Below are 18,145 nucleotides of genomic sequence, written 5' to 3' on the forward strand. Positions count from 1 at the left end.
GTCCTCCATCATTCCATGGAGTTTGGACCATTAAAAGGGACTCACTGATAGAGTCAGAGAAGAAGAAAAAAGAAAAAGAAAAAGAAAAACTACTCTCCCAGTGGTCTGATATGATTGTCATTGGAAATGACACAAAGAAGGGCGTCACCTTGACCGTTCGATCACTGTAAAACCCGAGATTCAGGCAGTTCCCTATCTTCTCCCCACAGGCTTGAACGGACTGGGCTGGCTATACTTGCTTACCCGTGACTATTTCAGTACTGCCTGTACACTGTACGAGTAGATAGAGTCGCTCCTGTAGCAAGGATCAGAGCAGACCATGGTTACAAGTTCCCCTCTACAAATCAGCTGCCACTGCTACATACAGTACTTGAGCTATCGTAGCTCAGCTCAGCTCAGCTCAGCTCAGCTCTTGTGCTTTTACTCTCTGCTCTTCTTGCTCACACAAATTAAACTCCCGACGTACCCAGAGGTTCAGGACACAAAATGGATGCTTCGCTCCCGAGGGTGGCAAGGAAAAACCACCGCAGGCTTGGGGTTGATATCATGATTTCGGAGCTGTCTGCTCTGGTTGGACCGTGGATTCTGGGTCGATGGAGCCTCTTGATTTGCCGCTGACTGCTGGTCTGACGTATAGCACGGAAGGAAAATCTTCATCGTGTATCAGGTGGGAGGGAGGGGTCTTATTGGAGGCGAACAGGCAGTGGAAATGGTTGACACACTGCTTTCTACCACTCATGCATTCATGATGTAGGTCAGTTCATTGTAACCATTGTTTCGGATGAGGCAGGAGATTTCTAGCTACAGGGTAGTAGGTAGCATACGGTATGGTATGGTAATGCCCCTCGTCGCTGACAGGCAAATTCTCCCCTCCATGTTCACCGCCTCGCGGACAATTGGGCGGCGGTGTTAAGGATGGCGGGGAGTGCATGCATTGGGTACATTGGATGCAGCAGTACTCCTCCTTACAGCAACCGTACTGTACATCCATGATCTTACAGCCTGCCCGGCCGGTCGGTGGTTCCACTGCCCTCACAATCCGTGTCTTCCACCTTGTGCCGCTTTCCTCCGACTTGTGTCGGTGCCTCAGGCAGGTCAGGATTGTTCTATCAATAGCCACCAAGTCATCATGTGGGACATCTCTTTTCTTTCGCAAGTCAACACTCATTAGTTTTCGCTATAGTATATACATTACATGTACGCTAGAGATATCAAAAGTTCTACATACAGTCTAAAGTGTTTGCCTAAGCAAAAGGCACGTACCAATAAGCACGTCCTTCTCCCCACAACTAATAGCCCAGCACCGATAGGTAAAACCAGCACCGGTTCACGCACAGACTCGACGTCTCATCACAGCACCTCCGCCATGTAAGGGAAAGCTGCATGGCATCACGACGACCCCAGTATCTTTGCATATGCATCCTCCACTTCTTTTGCGAGCTCCAGAAGGGTAACAATGATGATTTGATGAGTGATGTTGGGCAGCTTGTCCCGTTGAAGCCCAATCCACTCCAACGGTGGGGTAGCCTCACCCATGTCGCGCAGTTGCGGCGTCTCAATCACCGGCGTCTCCAACGCCACATAGCTATACTTCGACTGCGGCACATTGACCACCGCCGTAATCTTCTCCTGCGACTCGTTCTTGTCGCCATCGCCACCGCCCCCGTCGGCATTCAGCGCCCCCGTGATGCGGACTGCGGACGGAGGCAGCGGCTTACCGAGCCGGGAGGCCAACGCGCGCGAGTGCGATTCCCACATGTCCCGGATGAAACTGATGCGGGAGTAGTTCCATCCGACGTCGACCTTGCCTTCAAACGTGCTTTGAAAGATATATTCGATCTGGTGGGATCCTGGGACCTGCCAGGTCTCCATCCGAGCCACAAGTCGCGGCACTTTGAGGATCGTGCCTCCTCGGGATCCAGTGACACGATTGCCAACTTCATTGACAAGTAGAAGCTCGTCCGCATCCATGGAGCCGGAACGAACAACGTTGGATAGAGCAACCCGCAGCTGACCCAAGGTCAGACCCAATGCACTATGGATCTTGCCCTGGTCGAGTGACACATCAAACCGAGCCTGGGCATCCCGTGCTTCCAGCTTGAAGACATGATTATCGAAGAATGAGCGCGGGAAGACGCCCATGGTGACCACGTTAATACTGACCACAACTCCGGTATGCAGTGAAATGGGTGCTTCTTCCGTTTCCTCCTTAGCAGGCTTGGAGATCTCCCGTGAGCTTGTCTCGGTCTTCTCCGAAAACACGGAGGTCTTCCGTTGCAGGTACCGCTCGATGTCTTGTAGAGATGCTTCGTACGCTGCTTGCTTATCTTGAACGAGTCGCTGCCAAGCCTGGAATAGAGCCAAGGCTTGGGAGGCAGTCATGCTGGTGCAAAACACCTGCACCTGATCTCCATCGAGGATACTGAAAAGCCGCTCGTTGGGCGCATCGGCCGTAGGGCGAACATTGTACATGAAGAACGCGAACCGAGAGATATGAGCGATAAGGAAAGGTTGATAATCAAAGGAGACTTTCACATCCAGCTGGCTGAAGGATATGGACGCCTGGATGAGTGGAGTTGTGTTGTCTTGCTGGTCGTGGGGCCAGTTGATCGAGGTCTGAATCTTGAAGGTCTGTAGTTCAACCAGTCCGCTCATCCGGCCTTTGCTCTCAATACCCACTGTGTGGAAGCTGACGCAAAGGATTTGCTCCCAATCGGACGTCTTCTTGGTCGACAGCCAGAGGTCGTTGATTGCAAATTGCGCCTTGCCCAGCGTAGATCCCAAATCAAGTTGTATTTCCAGCTTCTCAATTGCGATCGTGGTATTCCAAGGGAAGGCAGGGGTTGCTGCAACCTGTTGGTACCTCTGGACGATATAGGCTTGCGTGTCCTGCGATTGCGACTGAAAAGCAGGCTTGGGGCTTATCTCATCGCTGGACGGGAACCAAATCTCGCGGAATAGCAGAAGATCCTGCACCTGCTTTGCATTGAGTGCGACGTTCATGGGACTGACTCGAAGAACAGCTGAAATGCCTTTTGAGCTTCCCAAGTGCTTGCTATTCATGATGGACATGACCATAGACTTGACTTCAAAGCTCGCAGTCGATTCATTGGAGTAGACATGCTTCACCGATGCTTGTAAGGAATTGAAAGCCACCAGGAGAGCTAAGAACCGCTCCTGCTCGTCAGATTGCACTGTATTAATTGTGACATAGACGCTGTCAAACTGCGTGGTGGCTGCCACACGAGCTATGGGTTGGCAGCTCAAGCTGAACTCTTGCCTGCAAATCCAGATTCCAACATTCAATTTGCAACGGCCAAGAATGGATCCCGGATCTGTATTTGCAAGTGGGGTTTCTGACATCAGCTTCTGCGATTGTAGCATAACCGCATTCGAAGGTCGTCTGGCTCTTGGGTGATCTCCCATGACCTCTTTTACAGTCGTTGTTACCTGCTTGATCAACGAAACGAGGCTAGGATAAAGCACGTTCGTGGACGCATCAACTTTCAATTCCGCGTTAAGAGCCGGGTCCTCACGGCCATTATCCTCGAATAGCACTTTCAATGCCACTCCTGGGGCCTTGAAAGTCGCTGTGGCCACGCCATCTCCATGAACATACTGACCATATCCTGATTGAGGAAGCTGGTTTCCCTTAAGACTTGCAGTCAGCATTGTCTGTTGATCCTCTGTATGCCTCCCTTGAAGGGATACAGTGGCTCCAGCAAAGTCAACGTCGATCAGCACAGAGCGGAATCGTTTGTTTCCAAAGATGGGACGTAGCTTCACGCTATCTCCAGATGGTTTCGAAACAAGGATGTTGTTCGCCTCCCTTATTGTCCGGACAGCAGAGGCAATCGAATCACGTATCATGCTGGCCGGAAGTATGAACTCCGAGGTAGCTCGCAGATCCAATGACTTTCCAGCAGCCTGGAAGGCCAATCGGACTTCTTTACCCACGGAAGCGTATGCAACGTTGAAAACCAATTCCGGCAATAGAGCCGAGTTGAGTGTGCGCTTCTGCCGGTTACCGTGGACTGGTACCATCTGTAACTGCATGTCTTCAATCCGAAGCTTGGCAGCGTTTGTCTTCTTGTTTGACAGCTCAACCCGTTTGATGGAGAATACCAGGTCAGCCAACTTGTTTTCTGGTATTGCAGAAGACATTGTCATCATGTTCCACCCAAGCTGAATATTGTGAAAGTCCAAGGAATAAATCGCATTGAAGAGTTCATCGGACGAACCGGCATCATCTACCTGTATCCGAGGAACTTCCAAGGACTTTCGGTCCGGTTCTGCATGCCCCCGACGCCGTAGCTTCTTGAATCGTTTGACTTCGTGGGAGAGGTCCAAGGTCTTTATGCGCTCTTGGAGATGGGCAGCTAAGTCAACTAGCAGCGCAGCGCTTTCAGGGAATAGATCGACATTGAATTTCGTGCTGCTCAAATGCAACACCCGCCTCATCTCGCCATTGCTTCGCTGCATAGATGTTCCTTGTAGTTTGGCGTCAACAACAAAGCTGCAGTAGGATCGGCTTCTTGATACATCTTGCTTCTTCAGATCCAAGCTTAGGTTCGAAGAGTCGACGTGGAACTCAGGATATTCCATCGGGTGTCCGGCGTCCAAGCCGTTGTCCAGGCGCAGGCGCACCATCCCAAGTCTAATGTCTAGATCCGCCGAGTAATGGTTTCCGTTGAGCGCTGGCGCTGTCGCATGAATCTTGGTTCCTGCCATGGTCATGCGCGCTTTGTAGAGGACTATGTGGTCACTTGAGGAGTCCTTCCGCTGCGGCGGAGCTTTTCTGAGTGCAAGGACATGGTCAAGATGAACCTGTAAGGTGTCCACACTTTGTTTGAGATCACCCATGAAATGTGAGACTTCTGGCCTTGTCAGCGCGCCCAATAGACTCCGCACGGCGCTGGCCTCGAGATGGATCACTTCAATGGTGACATCCACCTCCATCTCCGTGCGGCCGGGCGAGAGATCGGCAATGATCCGGCCGTTGATCGGAGGGATCTCGAGTGCCGAGAGAGAGTGCCATTGACCACCCTCATTCGAAAGAAAAGTATGAAGGTTCCTCTTCAAGTCGAAGTCTATCTCCATTTTGGACCCTCGTCTGGGCGTTATAGAGGTTCGCGCCACCTCGCCAGAGATGATATAAGTCAGCGAAGGTAATACACAGAAACTCAACCGATAGTCGTCCAGAAATACTGCGACATGGAAAATGTTGCGGACCGGCTTCGTGGGAGTTACAGGGCCCTGCTGGTGTGCCGGGAACTCCATGCTGTTGATAAGCTCGTAGACGAATCGCACCTCGTCCTCTATGAGTCGATCAGCTATGTGTGCCAGGCTGAGCGGGTCCTCTTTCATGTTGTAGCGAAGCTTCCTGCAGGACGCAGCGATCATCCACTCGTTATTCAGTCCTGATTCGTTTTCCTCCGACACTCGAGAACCATACATATGAGGGTCCGAAAGTTTCCACATCATTAGTACTTTCGAATTGCTGGATAACTCAGAGTAGCAAGCGCTAGCACTCCACAACAAGCTTGTCGTTTCGGAAATCCCGAAGCTCGGAGATTTATGAACGAGTGAGCTTCTGAGTGACTTTCCAGCCAGCGCTAGCTTGACGTTGATGCCATCAAGCGTTATCGAGCCCAGATCAGCCCCGAGAACAAGCTGGAATTCAATGGGTTTCTTTGGGCCATTGTCGTGCCTCGGTGCCGGTGGCGCAGACTCAAGTGTCACTGTAGACATGGTTTTCAGAACCCCTTCCACAAGGTCGAGGATCTCCCACCGTAACCGAAGACCGGAAGACGAGCAGTAAGACTGCACAACAATCAGATCCTTCTGGTCTTGATCCTCAGCCGATAGGCTATCATTCGGAACATTCAACGAGACAGCTGTTGCTAGATCCTGTATTCTAAAATCACTTTCCCTTGGGCCAGGATCAATGGAGACACGGAAATGTTTCACTGTCGAAGAAAAGAGCATGGCAGTCGCTGTCTCTGTGGTATCAGACTCAGAACTATTCCATACGCTTCTCATCACGTAGCTCTTCTCGACGTGCGCCAGGTCCCAGGCTCGCCACTGGTCGAAGCTTGACAGCACCAAATCTTTAGCGTTGGATGGAAGCTCAAAATCTCCATACAAGCATTTTTGGGTCAATTCAGAGGCTTGGGCTGGTGGCAAGTGCTTGTATACATTGCGTAGACGAGATATGATCTTCCATGAATCATGCTGCCGTAAATGCGTTCGCGCAACTCTAAGCACATATGAAATACGGACGAGAAAAGAGGGATCGGGGATGTTCGCCGCCTGTTGTGTGAGAAAACAGACGAGGTAACGCAATCGCTTCTCACCAATAGAGAGGCTATGCTTGAAAGACGATGCCATGGAATCGATCATAGTTGTGGTTCTGCGGACTAGGGAAGCAAGGTGTTCCACAGACTTGGTTGAAGTCACAGTCTCGAAAGATCTGACTTGGAAGTTGGACCTTTGTATAGATCCTGTCACGAGCCAGAAGTTTATGTCGCCAAGGACACAGCTCAGTTCGGCCTTCTCCTGGTAAGCATCAGCGCGACAGCCTTGCACCGAGACCGAAAGGCCGTCTGCAGCTGCATGTACGGTGGAGCTCTTATCGACTCCTGCGACGAGGTCTCCCTTTCGCCTCTGGGTCTTAGACCTAATTTCTGCTTTCAAATGCGTAACCACAATGCTATACTCGTCTCGGAAGCTAAATTCATCAGTGACACCAGAGTCGGGATTCACTAATTTGACAAGCAAGTAAGGGGCCCTGATGGCAATGCTGGTGCTTTTCCGCGGGCTTTTCATCGATTTTTCATATGCCACGATGTCTGAAATAATGTCCTTTTGGAGAGAGTCAATGATATCGCTCGGGTGATTCGGCTGCAGTTTCTCAACCAATGCAGACACGACGTGAAGAAATTCAGGAGAGCAGAAGCCCCTGATACCAAGTGGCAACTCTATAGCGAGACTTGTATGGGTCGTTCCGTTACTTTCAGGAGAGAACGGATGGCCAAGTTTGACATCAGCATAGTCACTTTGTACTGAGTTAGCACGCGAGGCAGGTCGTTGAGGTAATTGGGAAGTATCCAATTTTATTTTGTGAAGGGAAAACGCTGGCATAGACCAGGGGCTTGATGCATCATCGATTCCAACTGAAGCAGCCTCAGAATAGTCTTGGCCAGCGCGTTGCCGATTGGCATTCCTGCCGTGAACTGTTGATTGAGAAGAATTTACATTCGTTCTTTCTGCGAGCGGGGATTCCACATAATTAGAGCTGTAGGGTTGCCTTCTGCGGCCGCTCTTCACACTCGATACCTCCGACGACACGAAAAAGCTCCTAAAGCTGCGGTTGCTTCCTGCTGTCGAGAGCCGGCGCAATGAGGACGTGCTACCGGTAACACTGCGGTAATTGCTGACTGGCTCGGGCATGGTAGGTATGGCAATTGTAGGTGAAGACATTTCGTCCCCAGCCACCTGTAGTGAGCGAGGTTCAATGTCTTCCCAGTCAAAGATTAGCCAAGGGGTGCGTTGTGTTCTTTGATCATGAAGCTTAACATGCTCCTGCTGTAGTTTGCGGCTTCCGCGGGCATCTGCTTTCTGCTGCACCATTCTGAGATTCAGAGTAGACTCGATCAGAGCAAGAGGGGTTACGGTTTGGTCAGGCAAGCTTCCAGACGACTCCATGAACTTGTAGTCAATGGCAGCAATCGAGAGGCCGGGAACAAGTAGGCTCATGCGCTTTGAAAACCTCGTGTTCGCCCAATCATTGAAATTCGTTGTCACGAGACCAGTACTCAAGACCAAAGCTGCCCGTTCCAGGAGGATGGAAATATGAACGGCCTCAACCTTGGCTCGTAGAAAAGTAACATCATGGAGCTGCAACGGATTTAATAGCGGAAGTGCGTTCTCTTCATTGTCGAATGAAAAGTCGAAGCTCTTGAGCGCTCCAGTCAAGCAGCCAAGGAAATCCGTCGAACATTCCCCGATGATACGGCCAATATCGAAGTCCCAGTTGCAAACATACGTTGGTTCTGCGGGGGGAAGACCAAACAAACGATGACCATAAACAGACACGCCGTCAATGAATAGCTGCGTGTCTGATACGGTAGGCGGGCTCGCGGATCTGCTTGATTCTAAGGCTGCTTTTAGCGGTGCAATAGAGAAATGTAAATCCATGTAATAGTTTGTGAATCGTAAATCCGCCTCCAAGGACGCAGCGGTAAGCTTGATGCAGTTCGATTGATCATAGATGTTCTCGGGAAGAAGAGCGTAGGGGTTATCAACAGTGACGTGCACAATCACGTCTAGGTCATTCGATTGCCTGTGAGGGTTGGCCCCAAGCTGGGTTCCGGCGTCTTCCTGTGGGTAGGCGAGCTCCTGATATTCCTCTAGCGTCTTGAAGTGCATCTCCTCGCCGAAGTAGTTCTCTTTGATGGTCATGAAGGACCGAACCAGGAATCCGAAGAGGTAGAGTTTGGGAGAAAAGCCGTCAACGTTCAGAACCAGCGTATCCACCAATTCAGAAGATGTAGTAAGGTAATAGTTGTACACGCCGTCGATAGTCAGCTTCTCCAGTGCGGCAGTGGATTTATTCGCTAGAAAAGCGTGCATAGTATCCCAAACGGGGGTCAAGTAGTCAATACCAGCGTTCCCCAAGTTGACATCGAAGGAAATAGCATTTTCCTCAGGTCTATACTTATTCAAGGGGATGGTGATGTTGGAGGTCATCTTATTGCCCTTGATAGCCAATGTGCGATTGTCATCCAAGTCAGACGGATTGTTGACGATGTTCATATCATTAACGTTCAGGAACAACTGGAAATTCGAGAAAGACAGGCTCATCTGATAGATAAAGGGGACAAATGTGCTATACTCCGGAGGTGGCCCGGATGCCCAGTCGGAAACAAGGTCAGTGATAAGGAAGATATGATCTCGCAGCAAGAACAGCTCCATGTCATCGCTGTGGATATCGAATTTCCAGGTACGCATGCTATTCCAGGAGAGAGGAACGGACAGGTCGCAAGCGATCAGTTGCCTTGGACACTGCCACAGTAAGGCGTGATTGACACTGGACATCAGCTTAGTCTCTCGGAGGTCAAGATCAAGCCGGCTCTGAAATCCTGATGTAGAAGCTAACATATCCATGCTGTAGCGGATCGTTGAGTCACCAGCCACACGAAGCGACAACCACCCAAAAGGTCGTCTATCTGGACCAATATGACCTTTTTCTCCTTCTGCGCCACGCGACTGCCTCCTACTGTTTTGTTTCTTTAGCTTCGAAACACCTCTTATTGTATCAGCACGGCCTTTCCATTGCCAGTCTTTCGATGGCTCCCTAGTAGGAATTCGCAGTGTAAGCTCATCATTAATCTCAACTCTTAAAGTAAACAATGTGGTCTTTCTTGTCTCTCCAGGGTTCAGAGGTTCGGACGGCTCCGGGCTCCGAAACGCATTTGGAAAAAACACATTTTGCAGACCGACTCGCTCCCTATCAGCCCAGGGGCCATAGTTGATAGTGCCGCCATTGACCTTGACATCTATACCCCATTCTGGAGGCGGGGCTCTGTTGATTCTCCATGTCGCATCCGGCAGCGATGACAGTTCCGAAGGTGGAAAGGCCTTGACACACCCTGGAACGTCCCAGTAGTAAGCTACAGACATTCCAGGACTGTCAAGGATCGTCGAAAATCGACCATACTCAACAGGGCTCCACTCCTCGTGGTCATCTTGCGCGCTTTCGTCCAGGTATCGCGAAAGTCCAACCCAGCGCGTATCACTGCCCAAATCGATGGAATTCCTAGGTCCAGGATCGGCATGCTTCTGATGCACATGAAAAGACTCCACCGACGTTTGAAAGTAGGGTATCAAATCACGGATACTGTGCCAGACTCGTCGTTTCTGGAGCCTGTAGTTGAAGATAGGATTTCGCTTGCGCTTCGTTCCGGCTTGGTCTTCTTCGGCCGACCCAAGACCCTTTGCAGCAGCCAGCTGGTTCTGCTTGAAGTCTGGATTTGGACGCATCTGAATCACCGGGTGGCTGAAGTTGAAGGAGAACACCTGTCGGTACAAGTCGAGCGCGCCAGCATTGCAGGCCTCGATCAAACCAGTAGCACTGTCGAAAGTGGTCGTCAAAACCGATCTCGTGTTCTCATTTCCCATGACAATGGCACCCTTGTCACATTCCAATCTTATAGGCAAAAGTCGTAGGAACCGTACTATGCCATCCCCCAATTCCTGCTCCGACCCAGCCGTGCCCTGCGATCCAGGTGTATCTGGCCTCCCTTGGCTTTCGGCGCGAGCAGATCCGGCCACGGATGAATCCAGATCACCTTCCTTTAAGCTCGGATCCAGCGTGTCGCTCTCGGGATATTGTGGTTTGGTAGCCGAAGAAGACGAATTCGATGGATCGAATCCCGCCAAGATGCCCTCGTAGGCAGGAGCCCGGTTGTATATGAACCACTCGAGACCATAGACCTTTGCGGTAATGCGACAAGGAAGAGAATCCGCATTCTTCGGTCCGCCTTGTTCCCCACTGTCTGTTTTTCTGCCATCGGCATCGCCCGCGACTCCGGCGTCATGTTCTCTTTGCGCTGCTCGATCATTGCAATCCAGGCCCGCCACATCCGTCCGTCTCACGGTGCGTTTCCAGTAGTGCCAGGTAATAAACCCCCCGTGTACAAAGATAGTCTCGTTCACACCGTGGTATCGGATACCTTTGAAGAAAACCCTCCCGCCCAGGGGCGAGATCTGCAGGGCCCGGATGTCGACATAGGCGCGGTAGTAATGCCAGGTATACGCGCGGATGCCGTAGGAGACGAGGGTTGCGAACAGTCGATTGAAGTAGAGCAGGAAGAAGAGCACGCTTGGTGAAGTAATTAGTAGCCCGGTCTCCGCGATCGCACGGGTCGAACACTCACAGAATACAGGAGACAATGAGTTCCAGTAGGAAGAACCTATACCGTTTGTTATTTTTTTGAGCAGAGAATTACTGCATCGATGATACCAACCAATTGAAGCTTGGATCCGGGGTCAGGGATAAAGAAGTTAAACTTGTGCCGGCCATGTTCGCAGTCACCAAAACCGTTCACCACCAGCGGACATGGTGACGCCGCAAAACAGGCAATGCGATGCGCCCGCGGCAGAGTCCAAGCAGGGACAAATGTCCCACAGCCGGTTAGGATAAGGATTCAAGCTAGATGTCCATGAACGGAAAAGCCCTGAAAGTCTGCTTTTGAGTGCGGTGAGATTTAGCGACTGCGACTCCTGGTATGGAGTAGGATAATCAGTAAACTGAAATTCATTGAGGTAGTTGGATTGAATGTACTAGTAGTTAATTGTACTGAACGAACGGAATAGTAATCGAAAGTACGGAGTACGTAGGGGGCAGAAAGGAGCTTGCCCCGAAGTGGGAGGTGGGCTGGCTAGACGGGACTAGTTTAGTCTAGGCGGTGTCTGGGCGGTGTCTTCCTAGAGTCGGGGGGGAAAAGAGGAGCTGGCCAGGAGGAAGAGGAGCAATGACGGGACGGGGAACCAGTGATGGATAAGGAATGTCCCCATCCGTCTACGCAACTTCTCTCTCACCGCACAACACCCACACGACCACTGCTGGCTGCTGACCATCAGGCATGCGAGGGGCGCTTGTTTGACGACTACAAGGAATCGCTGGAAGATTTCTGATTACTATTCCATCTCTCACCCCGTTGACCGGATCATGCTCTGTTCGAAACATCATTGGGATTGACTTGCGGAATGCTTTGGCGGTGGTCGCATACATAGGCGTACGCGGACAATCAACCGCGACATTTGTTGACGATGAGCATCACCATTTCCTCCTTCGGTGGGACAGGCTCGAGTCTAGCTCGAGCTGTAGTGATAGTCGCAGGTGTATCCTCGCTGGTCGCTTCTCTGCTCTCTCTCTTGTAAGAAGACTCCCCTCCCCGTCCTCCAATGCTCCCCCCTCCCCCTTTGACCCCCAGGCAGACAGATATCATTACCATGGTTCAGATGCTAATCGCTTCACGCAATACAGGTCCATATGGCTCCAAACGTGCGCTATTACATTCGCTCATATCTCTATATTCGCGCGCTGATCGGTCGTTAGCAAAAACTATCGAAAACCATTACTCCAGCGTTATGTTGTCCGTATACTGTTGATGTGTGTATCCGCTTCGGCCTCGGATCTGAGTGGAGCTGACTGAGAGCTCAGGGTCCCCATATACGCGGTTTCATCATGGGCCAGCATCATATCTTTACAAGCAGCAATGTGGCTGGATCCGATCCGTGATGTCTATGAGGTAGATCTCTGTCTTCTGGTGATTCCCATCGTCACAGGCTAACAGCATATTCGGCAGGCATTTACCATCTATACGTTCTTCCAGTTGCTTATCAACTTTCTCGGCGGCGAACGGTCGTTGATCATCATGACCCATGGACGACCTCCTGTCCAACATGCCTGGCCCCTCAACCACATACTACCCAAAGTCGACATCTCTGACCCGCAGACCTTTCTCACCGTCAAACGCGGAATTCTTCAGTATGCCTGGCTCAAACCTATTCTGGCCATCATATCTATTGTAATGAAAGCGACCGATACCTACCAGGAGGGCTACCTAGGCCTGACCTCCGGGTATCTGTGGACCGGCATTGTGTACAACGTTAGCGTTACCGTCAGTCTCTATTCTCTAGCCATGTTTTGGGTTTGCTTGCATAATGATCTAGCGCCATTTCGTCCGGTGCCTAAGTTCTTGTGTGTCAAGCTTATTATCTTCGCATCTTATTGGCAGGGCTTCTTCTTGTCAATCCTGCAATGGCTGGGAGCGTTATCGAACGGGGTTGCCGGCTACACACCCGACAACCTTGCGGCTGCCATTCAAGACAGCCTGATCTGCTTTGAGATGCCCTTCTTCGCTCTCACGCATTGGTACGCTTTCTCCTGGCATGATTATGCTGATTCGACGATCTCCGCCGCCCGGATGCCCGTCAAATTCGCGCTTCGTGACGCATTCGGAGTCCGTGATCTTATTGAGGATACAAAGATGACGATACGTGGTGACAATTACGAGTACCGTCTTTTCGATTCAGGTGACCACATCATCGCACATGCAGAATCTGACTCGCGTGTCCGGCGTGTGATGCATGGTCTAAGATATGAACGTGGTGGTAAAGCCAAGTACTGGATCCCGACCCCTGGGGAAATCAACAGCCGGACACCGTTGTTGGCCGGGTCGGAAGGCAGCAGCCGGGACCGACGCAGTAGCACGCTGAGTCGCATGCATTCACACAATGAGATGGAGGAGACAACCCTGGATGAAGATGACGAGAGGCTGTTCAACAACGCTCGAGCATTGGAATTTGGGGATTGGAACGTAGGTCCCTTCACCCCCTTCACCGAGGAGATGTGGTCAGCTGACTGGAGCAGTACCCCGTGATCACCGCGAACGAGGTGCCAGCAGAGCAGCGCCTCGCACGTCAGCGAGCCTCACCACAGCGACAGACATCAGGGGTCGTAAAGAAATCCCGCAAGCAGAAGAAGCCGCGCCCTTCTAGTAGCGATAACAACCATCGTAGCGCAGGAGCCTCTCGCAGCCCGCGTGCAAGCTACGCTGAGCAGAGAGCCAACTCCGCGGCCTCCTACGCCTCTCAGCCAAGCCAAATCGTGGATCTGGTTGTCGAGGATCAGAAGGCTGAGGAGGAGGAACGACAGCTGGCGCAGAGGGCTTTTGGCTCCACAACGGTCGAGCCCGAACACCGGCACTTCCAGTATGTATCTTCTGTTTTAGCGAAGGGTATATGACACTAACAATCGACTGTAGGAGACCAACGGGCGAGCCGGTCGATGAACGGCATGGCGATGACTTTCACGCATTACTTCACCTCGAGGCAAATGATGAGGAAGAGGAATCCAGGAGACAGGGCTGGGCCTACGGGGACCTGGAAGAAGACAATGTTTGGAGCCGGTAGGTAGCGAAGAGCGAGCTTTATGACCAATGAAGTTGCATGTGTGGTGATTGCGCCAGGAAAACGCCAGGAAATAGTTTCGAGATCATTTTATTTATGTGATATGGAGGAAAGCTGTACTGTATAAAGATAAAGGGCTTGTACGATGATTGAAGAGGAGGAGGCTAGTGTACCCGAGCCATGTGCTTTTTTGATTAAGCCACGCTCTTTTTTTCTGTCAGGGGCATTTGCGTAACGAGCCCAGCAAGTGACGATGTGACGGGGTTTCCTGTCACTCGGGCTGCTGGTTGGTCGCCCAGCAAATGACGGCCGGCCATTACGCGCCCACCACGCTTTCTCCAGGATTGATAGGAGGACTGACATGGTCATCAATGATGGCTGATCGACAGCCCGACACGCTGGCGAGGACGAGGGGGGGGGGGGGGGAAGGAAAGGGACTTTTGCTTCCCCGCTATTGGTGTGCCTCATTTGATTAGGGCAACAGGAATGGCACCACGACCGTCACATCCTCTGCCTCATGCTGCCCCCTCATTAGTCCAAGGGAAATGGCTGATGCTCGAGCTTCTATCTGAAGCAATCCCGTAGTTTGTAGTTAGTCTCTTTGTGTCTTTGTGTTTGGGTCTCGGGGAGGAAGTTAAATCATCAGGTCTTTATCTTGCTGGTTCTTTGTCTGTCTGTTTGTCTGTCTGCCCTTCCCTTATTCCCTACTCCTTCTCTCTGTCTTCCTGGAGGCCTGAGAGAGGGTGCTTCTTGACTTTCCTTTCCTTTCTTTCCACCGCCCTCTGCGGTAGCTGGTCGCTGTCAACTTTATTACTCTTGCTTTCATTCACCTCTCGGATTCCAATTCTACAATAGTTCGTCAGCAGGCTTGTCTGACATCTCGTGTTTTCTATTTCACTTCTGCTTGGTCCCCCCCCCCCACTGTCTGTTCGCCGGATCCACTGGATGATGGACCAACACTTCTGATGCGCTGGCAGCCATGAAGCAGGCAATTGAACAAGCAGGATCTATGTTCACTGGCTGGATATCCTCCTGCTCGTTCTGTGTGCACGCCGAGAATGACGACGAGAGTTACCATCATCATCAAGAAGCCATGCAGCGCAAAGGTAATGTCTTACGTTCCATCGGTCTAGCCTTGAGCATATACCTTCCAAACACAAACACCAACAGCCCTAAGTCGGCTCCTCACAACCTTACCAAACAACACAACACAGCCGACCCAACCCACTGACTGAGAATATTCCCCATTCCCCTCCAGGTGCCGAACGGGAGATGAAGATATGCCATACCCAGCAACCGCGTCTCATTCCTCCGATGAAGCCCTTCGTCTACGATGAAGCTCCGACTCCACCACGCCCCCAACCCCGGACGCCATCCTTCCCCTCATGGATGCTCGAAAGCAAGAACCGCGCCAGCATCTCTCTGAAGAGGAAATCGACCGCCGCACCGCCCATCCGCATCAGCGCCCCGTCCGACTTCCGACGAGTGTCGACTTTCCTGCCTGACGCTGATGTTGCAGTGGCGGATGGATTGTTCTCTCCGCTGGAGCTAAGCTTCAACGCCCCGGGCCGCCAGCTGCCCGCGTTGCCTCACTTCGAGGACTTTCCTCTCCAGACCGACCGTCGTTCCCCGATCAGCATCACCCGGCCTCCGCGAGCCGTAGCCCTGGCCGGCGAGAGAAGTCGTCCGCCTCAGCCTACTCCGCGAGCCCAGCATCGACCGTCGTCCTCGTTCCAGCTGCCCCGCAAGCCTGTGGGGTCTGGTTCACGTCGTTCGTCGCTTGCAGCGCATGAGTACCTTGGTATTGGGGAGAGACAAGCCGCCACCACCACCAACAATCACAACAACCACAACAGCAGCAGCAGCAAAAGCAGTCCCTTCATCCCTCACTTCTCGAGTCGCATTTCATCTGCCGTTGCCGTCGTACCAGGCACGAACACAGACGACCAAGCTCCACCCCGACAGTCCAACAACGCAGCAGCAGCAGCAGCAACAACAACAACAACAACAACATCATCATCATCATCCAAGCCCCCCAGAACACCACCCCACCCCACCAACCTGCAGGACAGGCCCCTACCATGCATCCCCACCCCGGAAGAAGACGACGAAACCTCCCCGTCATCGCGAAGCACAACCTCCCCCAACCATCCCCCAAGAACCCCCACCGACGACCGCGAACGAACCCCCTCCCGCTCCGGCCGCGTCACGCAATGGCTATTCCACACCACCAGCAGCAACAGCACCAGCAGCACCAGCAGCAGCCGCCCAACCACAAAAAACCAGTCCCCAGCCCTATCCCCTCCCACCTGGCTGAAACAGGAGAATCAGACCCAGAAAGGTGGTAGCAGTCCCTTCCGCATCCGCTCGCGCACCCTCAGCGGATCGACGCTCGCCTCCTCGATCACGAATCTGACCGGAGGGGTGGGGATGGGCTTCAAGGGCAGCAGCATCAGCAGCACCTCTTGCCCGGCTCCTCCTGCAGCAGCTGCAATTGCGGATACCGCGAAGGGAATCTTAAACAAAGAGCTAGGCAGTCCGTTCATTCCGCGGGTGGCGGAAGACCGCAGCGTGTACCCCACGATCTTCGAGAGCGAATCTCATCACCCGCAGCAGCGGCAGCAGCAGCGACACTCTCACCACCAAGATCAACACCAACATCAACACCACCGCGACCAAGAAGAGTACGAAGACCTGCGTCAATCCCAGTATTACGAGAACTACCGACACTCGGCCGTTGGACTTGCTTTCTGAACGCCTGACTTTCGACTGAATTGTACCAGAAGCACACCAACTCAATCGTCAATCCCGGAATATATGTCAGCTCCCTGAGCCCCGTCTTCAAAAAGAGAAGAAAAAAAAAAAAGGAAAGATACGGATACGGAACCTCCCTTCCCTAGATTATTCCCCCTCAGCTTGGTGTATGTCACTCACTATAACCCCCCCTCTTCCCAAATTTGCCAGTTCAAACTCAAGTCTGGATCTGATCTATGCTCATGCTCATGCCCATGCCCATGCCTTAATGCTCTGAGTTAAACCCTCCGATTGCGCTGTTTCTCCTTCTCGGATCACTGATGTCGGTTGCTTGAAATCCCGAAAGCATAAAGCATCCAACCCATTCATTTCTGCCGATAAGACAGGATGCTAATTCTCGATACCCCCCCACCTTTCTCCATCATCTTCACGCTCGCTGAATCATAACGTCTCTCCATGGTTTTTCTCTCGTTTAATACCCAAGGATGATAACGGGCATATCTACAGTCCCATAGATGGACATAATTGACCCTACCATACGCTCGTTCAAATTCTGGACAGTTTCGTTTCACTTCTTCGGGCTTGAGAGTGTGTAGTATGGAAGTGTAGGATGCGTGTGTGCATTCGGCTAGGAGGGAGGGGTAGTGGTGTTTCGCATGCAGTAAGGATCTTCTTCGATGCTAAGGGCCATTCTTTTGGATGGGTTGAGCTCGGAGCAAACCGGTGTAGTACTGCGTAGATAGGTATATCTCGGCTTGCCTCAGTTCTTGGTTGCAGATATACTAGGTACCTTAGGTACAGTGCGACATGTCTCGCCGAACAACTATCAATAGTAAACGTCAGTACCTTTAGCACTTACGAATTACGGAGGATTTACCAAGGGGAGTAAGCAGAAACAACATAAATACTTCACGGCCGCAACACGAACATCTGGATATCTTCAGGTATATAACAATCCAAATCGATTCCATCAAACAAACACAAACTGTCACGGTCACTGTCCAAGGACAGTATGTCAATCCTTGCGTACACCTTCGTTTCACTTGGTATCATGTCTGAAAAAGAAAAAACTGTTTCAATGGAAGAAAGAAAGAAAGAAAGAAAAAAAAGAACTTGGCCAAATCCACCAGCCGCGTGTTTGTTTCCCGTATGATATCTCATTCCCAGGTCCCCTATGGATATCCCTCAACCCGTGGCTTAAACTGAACAAGATAAGAAACATACAACAAACATCTGGCAAAAAGAAGAAAAAAAAATGACAGAGAGGAGAATATCACCGGGAGGGCAGACCCAAACAAGACCAGGAGTAGGTGATAGATGTCAACACAATAATCCTGTATTCTTTGAATGTCTTGCCTCCGTTTCCTGTTTTATATCTTTTTTTCCTGTGACGTCTTGATTGCATGCATGC

General features: G+C 51.5%; 3 protein-coding genes across 3 annotated transcripts; 2 read left to right on the forward strand and 1 right to left on the reverse strand.

Annotated features, from left to right (window-relative positions):
* Positions 1–1,312: 1,312 nt before the first annotated feature.
* BO82DRAFT_426505 (putative fermentation associated protein (Csf1)) lies at positions 1,313–11,264 on the reverse strand. Its single transcript, XM_025640363.1, has 3 exons — positions 11,031–11,264; positions 10,941–10,976; positions 1,313–10,885 (listed from the first exon to the last, which is right to left on the reverse strand). The coding sequence occupies exons 1-3, from the start codon at positions 11,084–11,086 to the stop codon at positions 1,390–1,392; spliced, it is 9,588 nt and encodes a 3,195-aa protein (XP_025486467.1). The 5' UTR covers positions 11,087–11,264; the 3' UTR covers positions 1,313–1,389.
* A 302-nt stretch (positions 11,265–11,566) lies between these two features.
* Positions 11,567–13,983, forward strand: BO82DRAFT_347511 (OSTA/TMEM184 family protein; the record flags this gene model as incomplete). The annotated part of the gene is made up of 7 exons (XM_025633793.1): positions 11,567–11,942; positions 12,053–12,070; positions 12,125–12,178; positions 12,230–12,317; positions 12,375–13,388; positions 13,442–13,782; positions 13,836–13,983. The coding sequence occupies exons 1-7, from the start codon at positions 11,836–11,838 to the stop codon at positions 13,981–13,983; spliced, it is 1,770 nt and encodes a 589-aa protein (XP_025486468.1). The 5' UTR covers positions 11,567–11,835.
* Positions 13,984–14,727: 744 nt separating this feature from the next.
* Positions 14,728–17,007, forward strand: BO82DRAFT_209565 (uncharacterized protein). Its single transcript, XM_025630672.1, has 3 exons — positions 14,728–14,887; positions 14,958–15,086; positions 15,239–17,007. The coding sequence occupies exons 2-3, from the start codon at positions 14,960–14,962 to the stop codon at positions 16,732–16,734; spliced, it is 1,623 nt and encodes a 540-aa protein (XP_025486469.1). The 5' UTR covers positions 14,728–14,887; positions 14,958–14,959; the 3' UTR covers positions 16,735–17,007.
* The last annotated feature ends 1,138 nt before the right edge of the window (positions 17,008–18,145 follow it).

Source organism: Aspergillus uvarum (genome assembly GCF_003184745.1).
Source record: "Aspergillus uvarum CBS 121591 unplaced genomic scaffold BO82scaffold_89, whole genome shotgun sequence".
NCBI classification, from domain to species: domain Eukaryota; kingdom Fungi; phylum Ascomycota; class Eurotiomycetes; order Eurotiales; family Aspergillaceae; genus Aspergillus; species Aspergillus uvarum.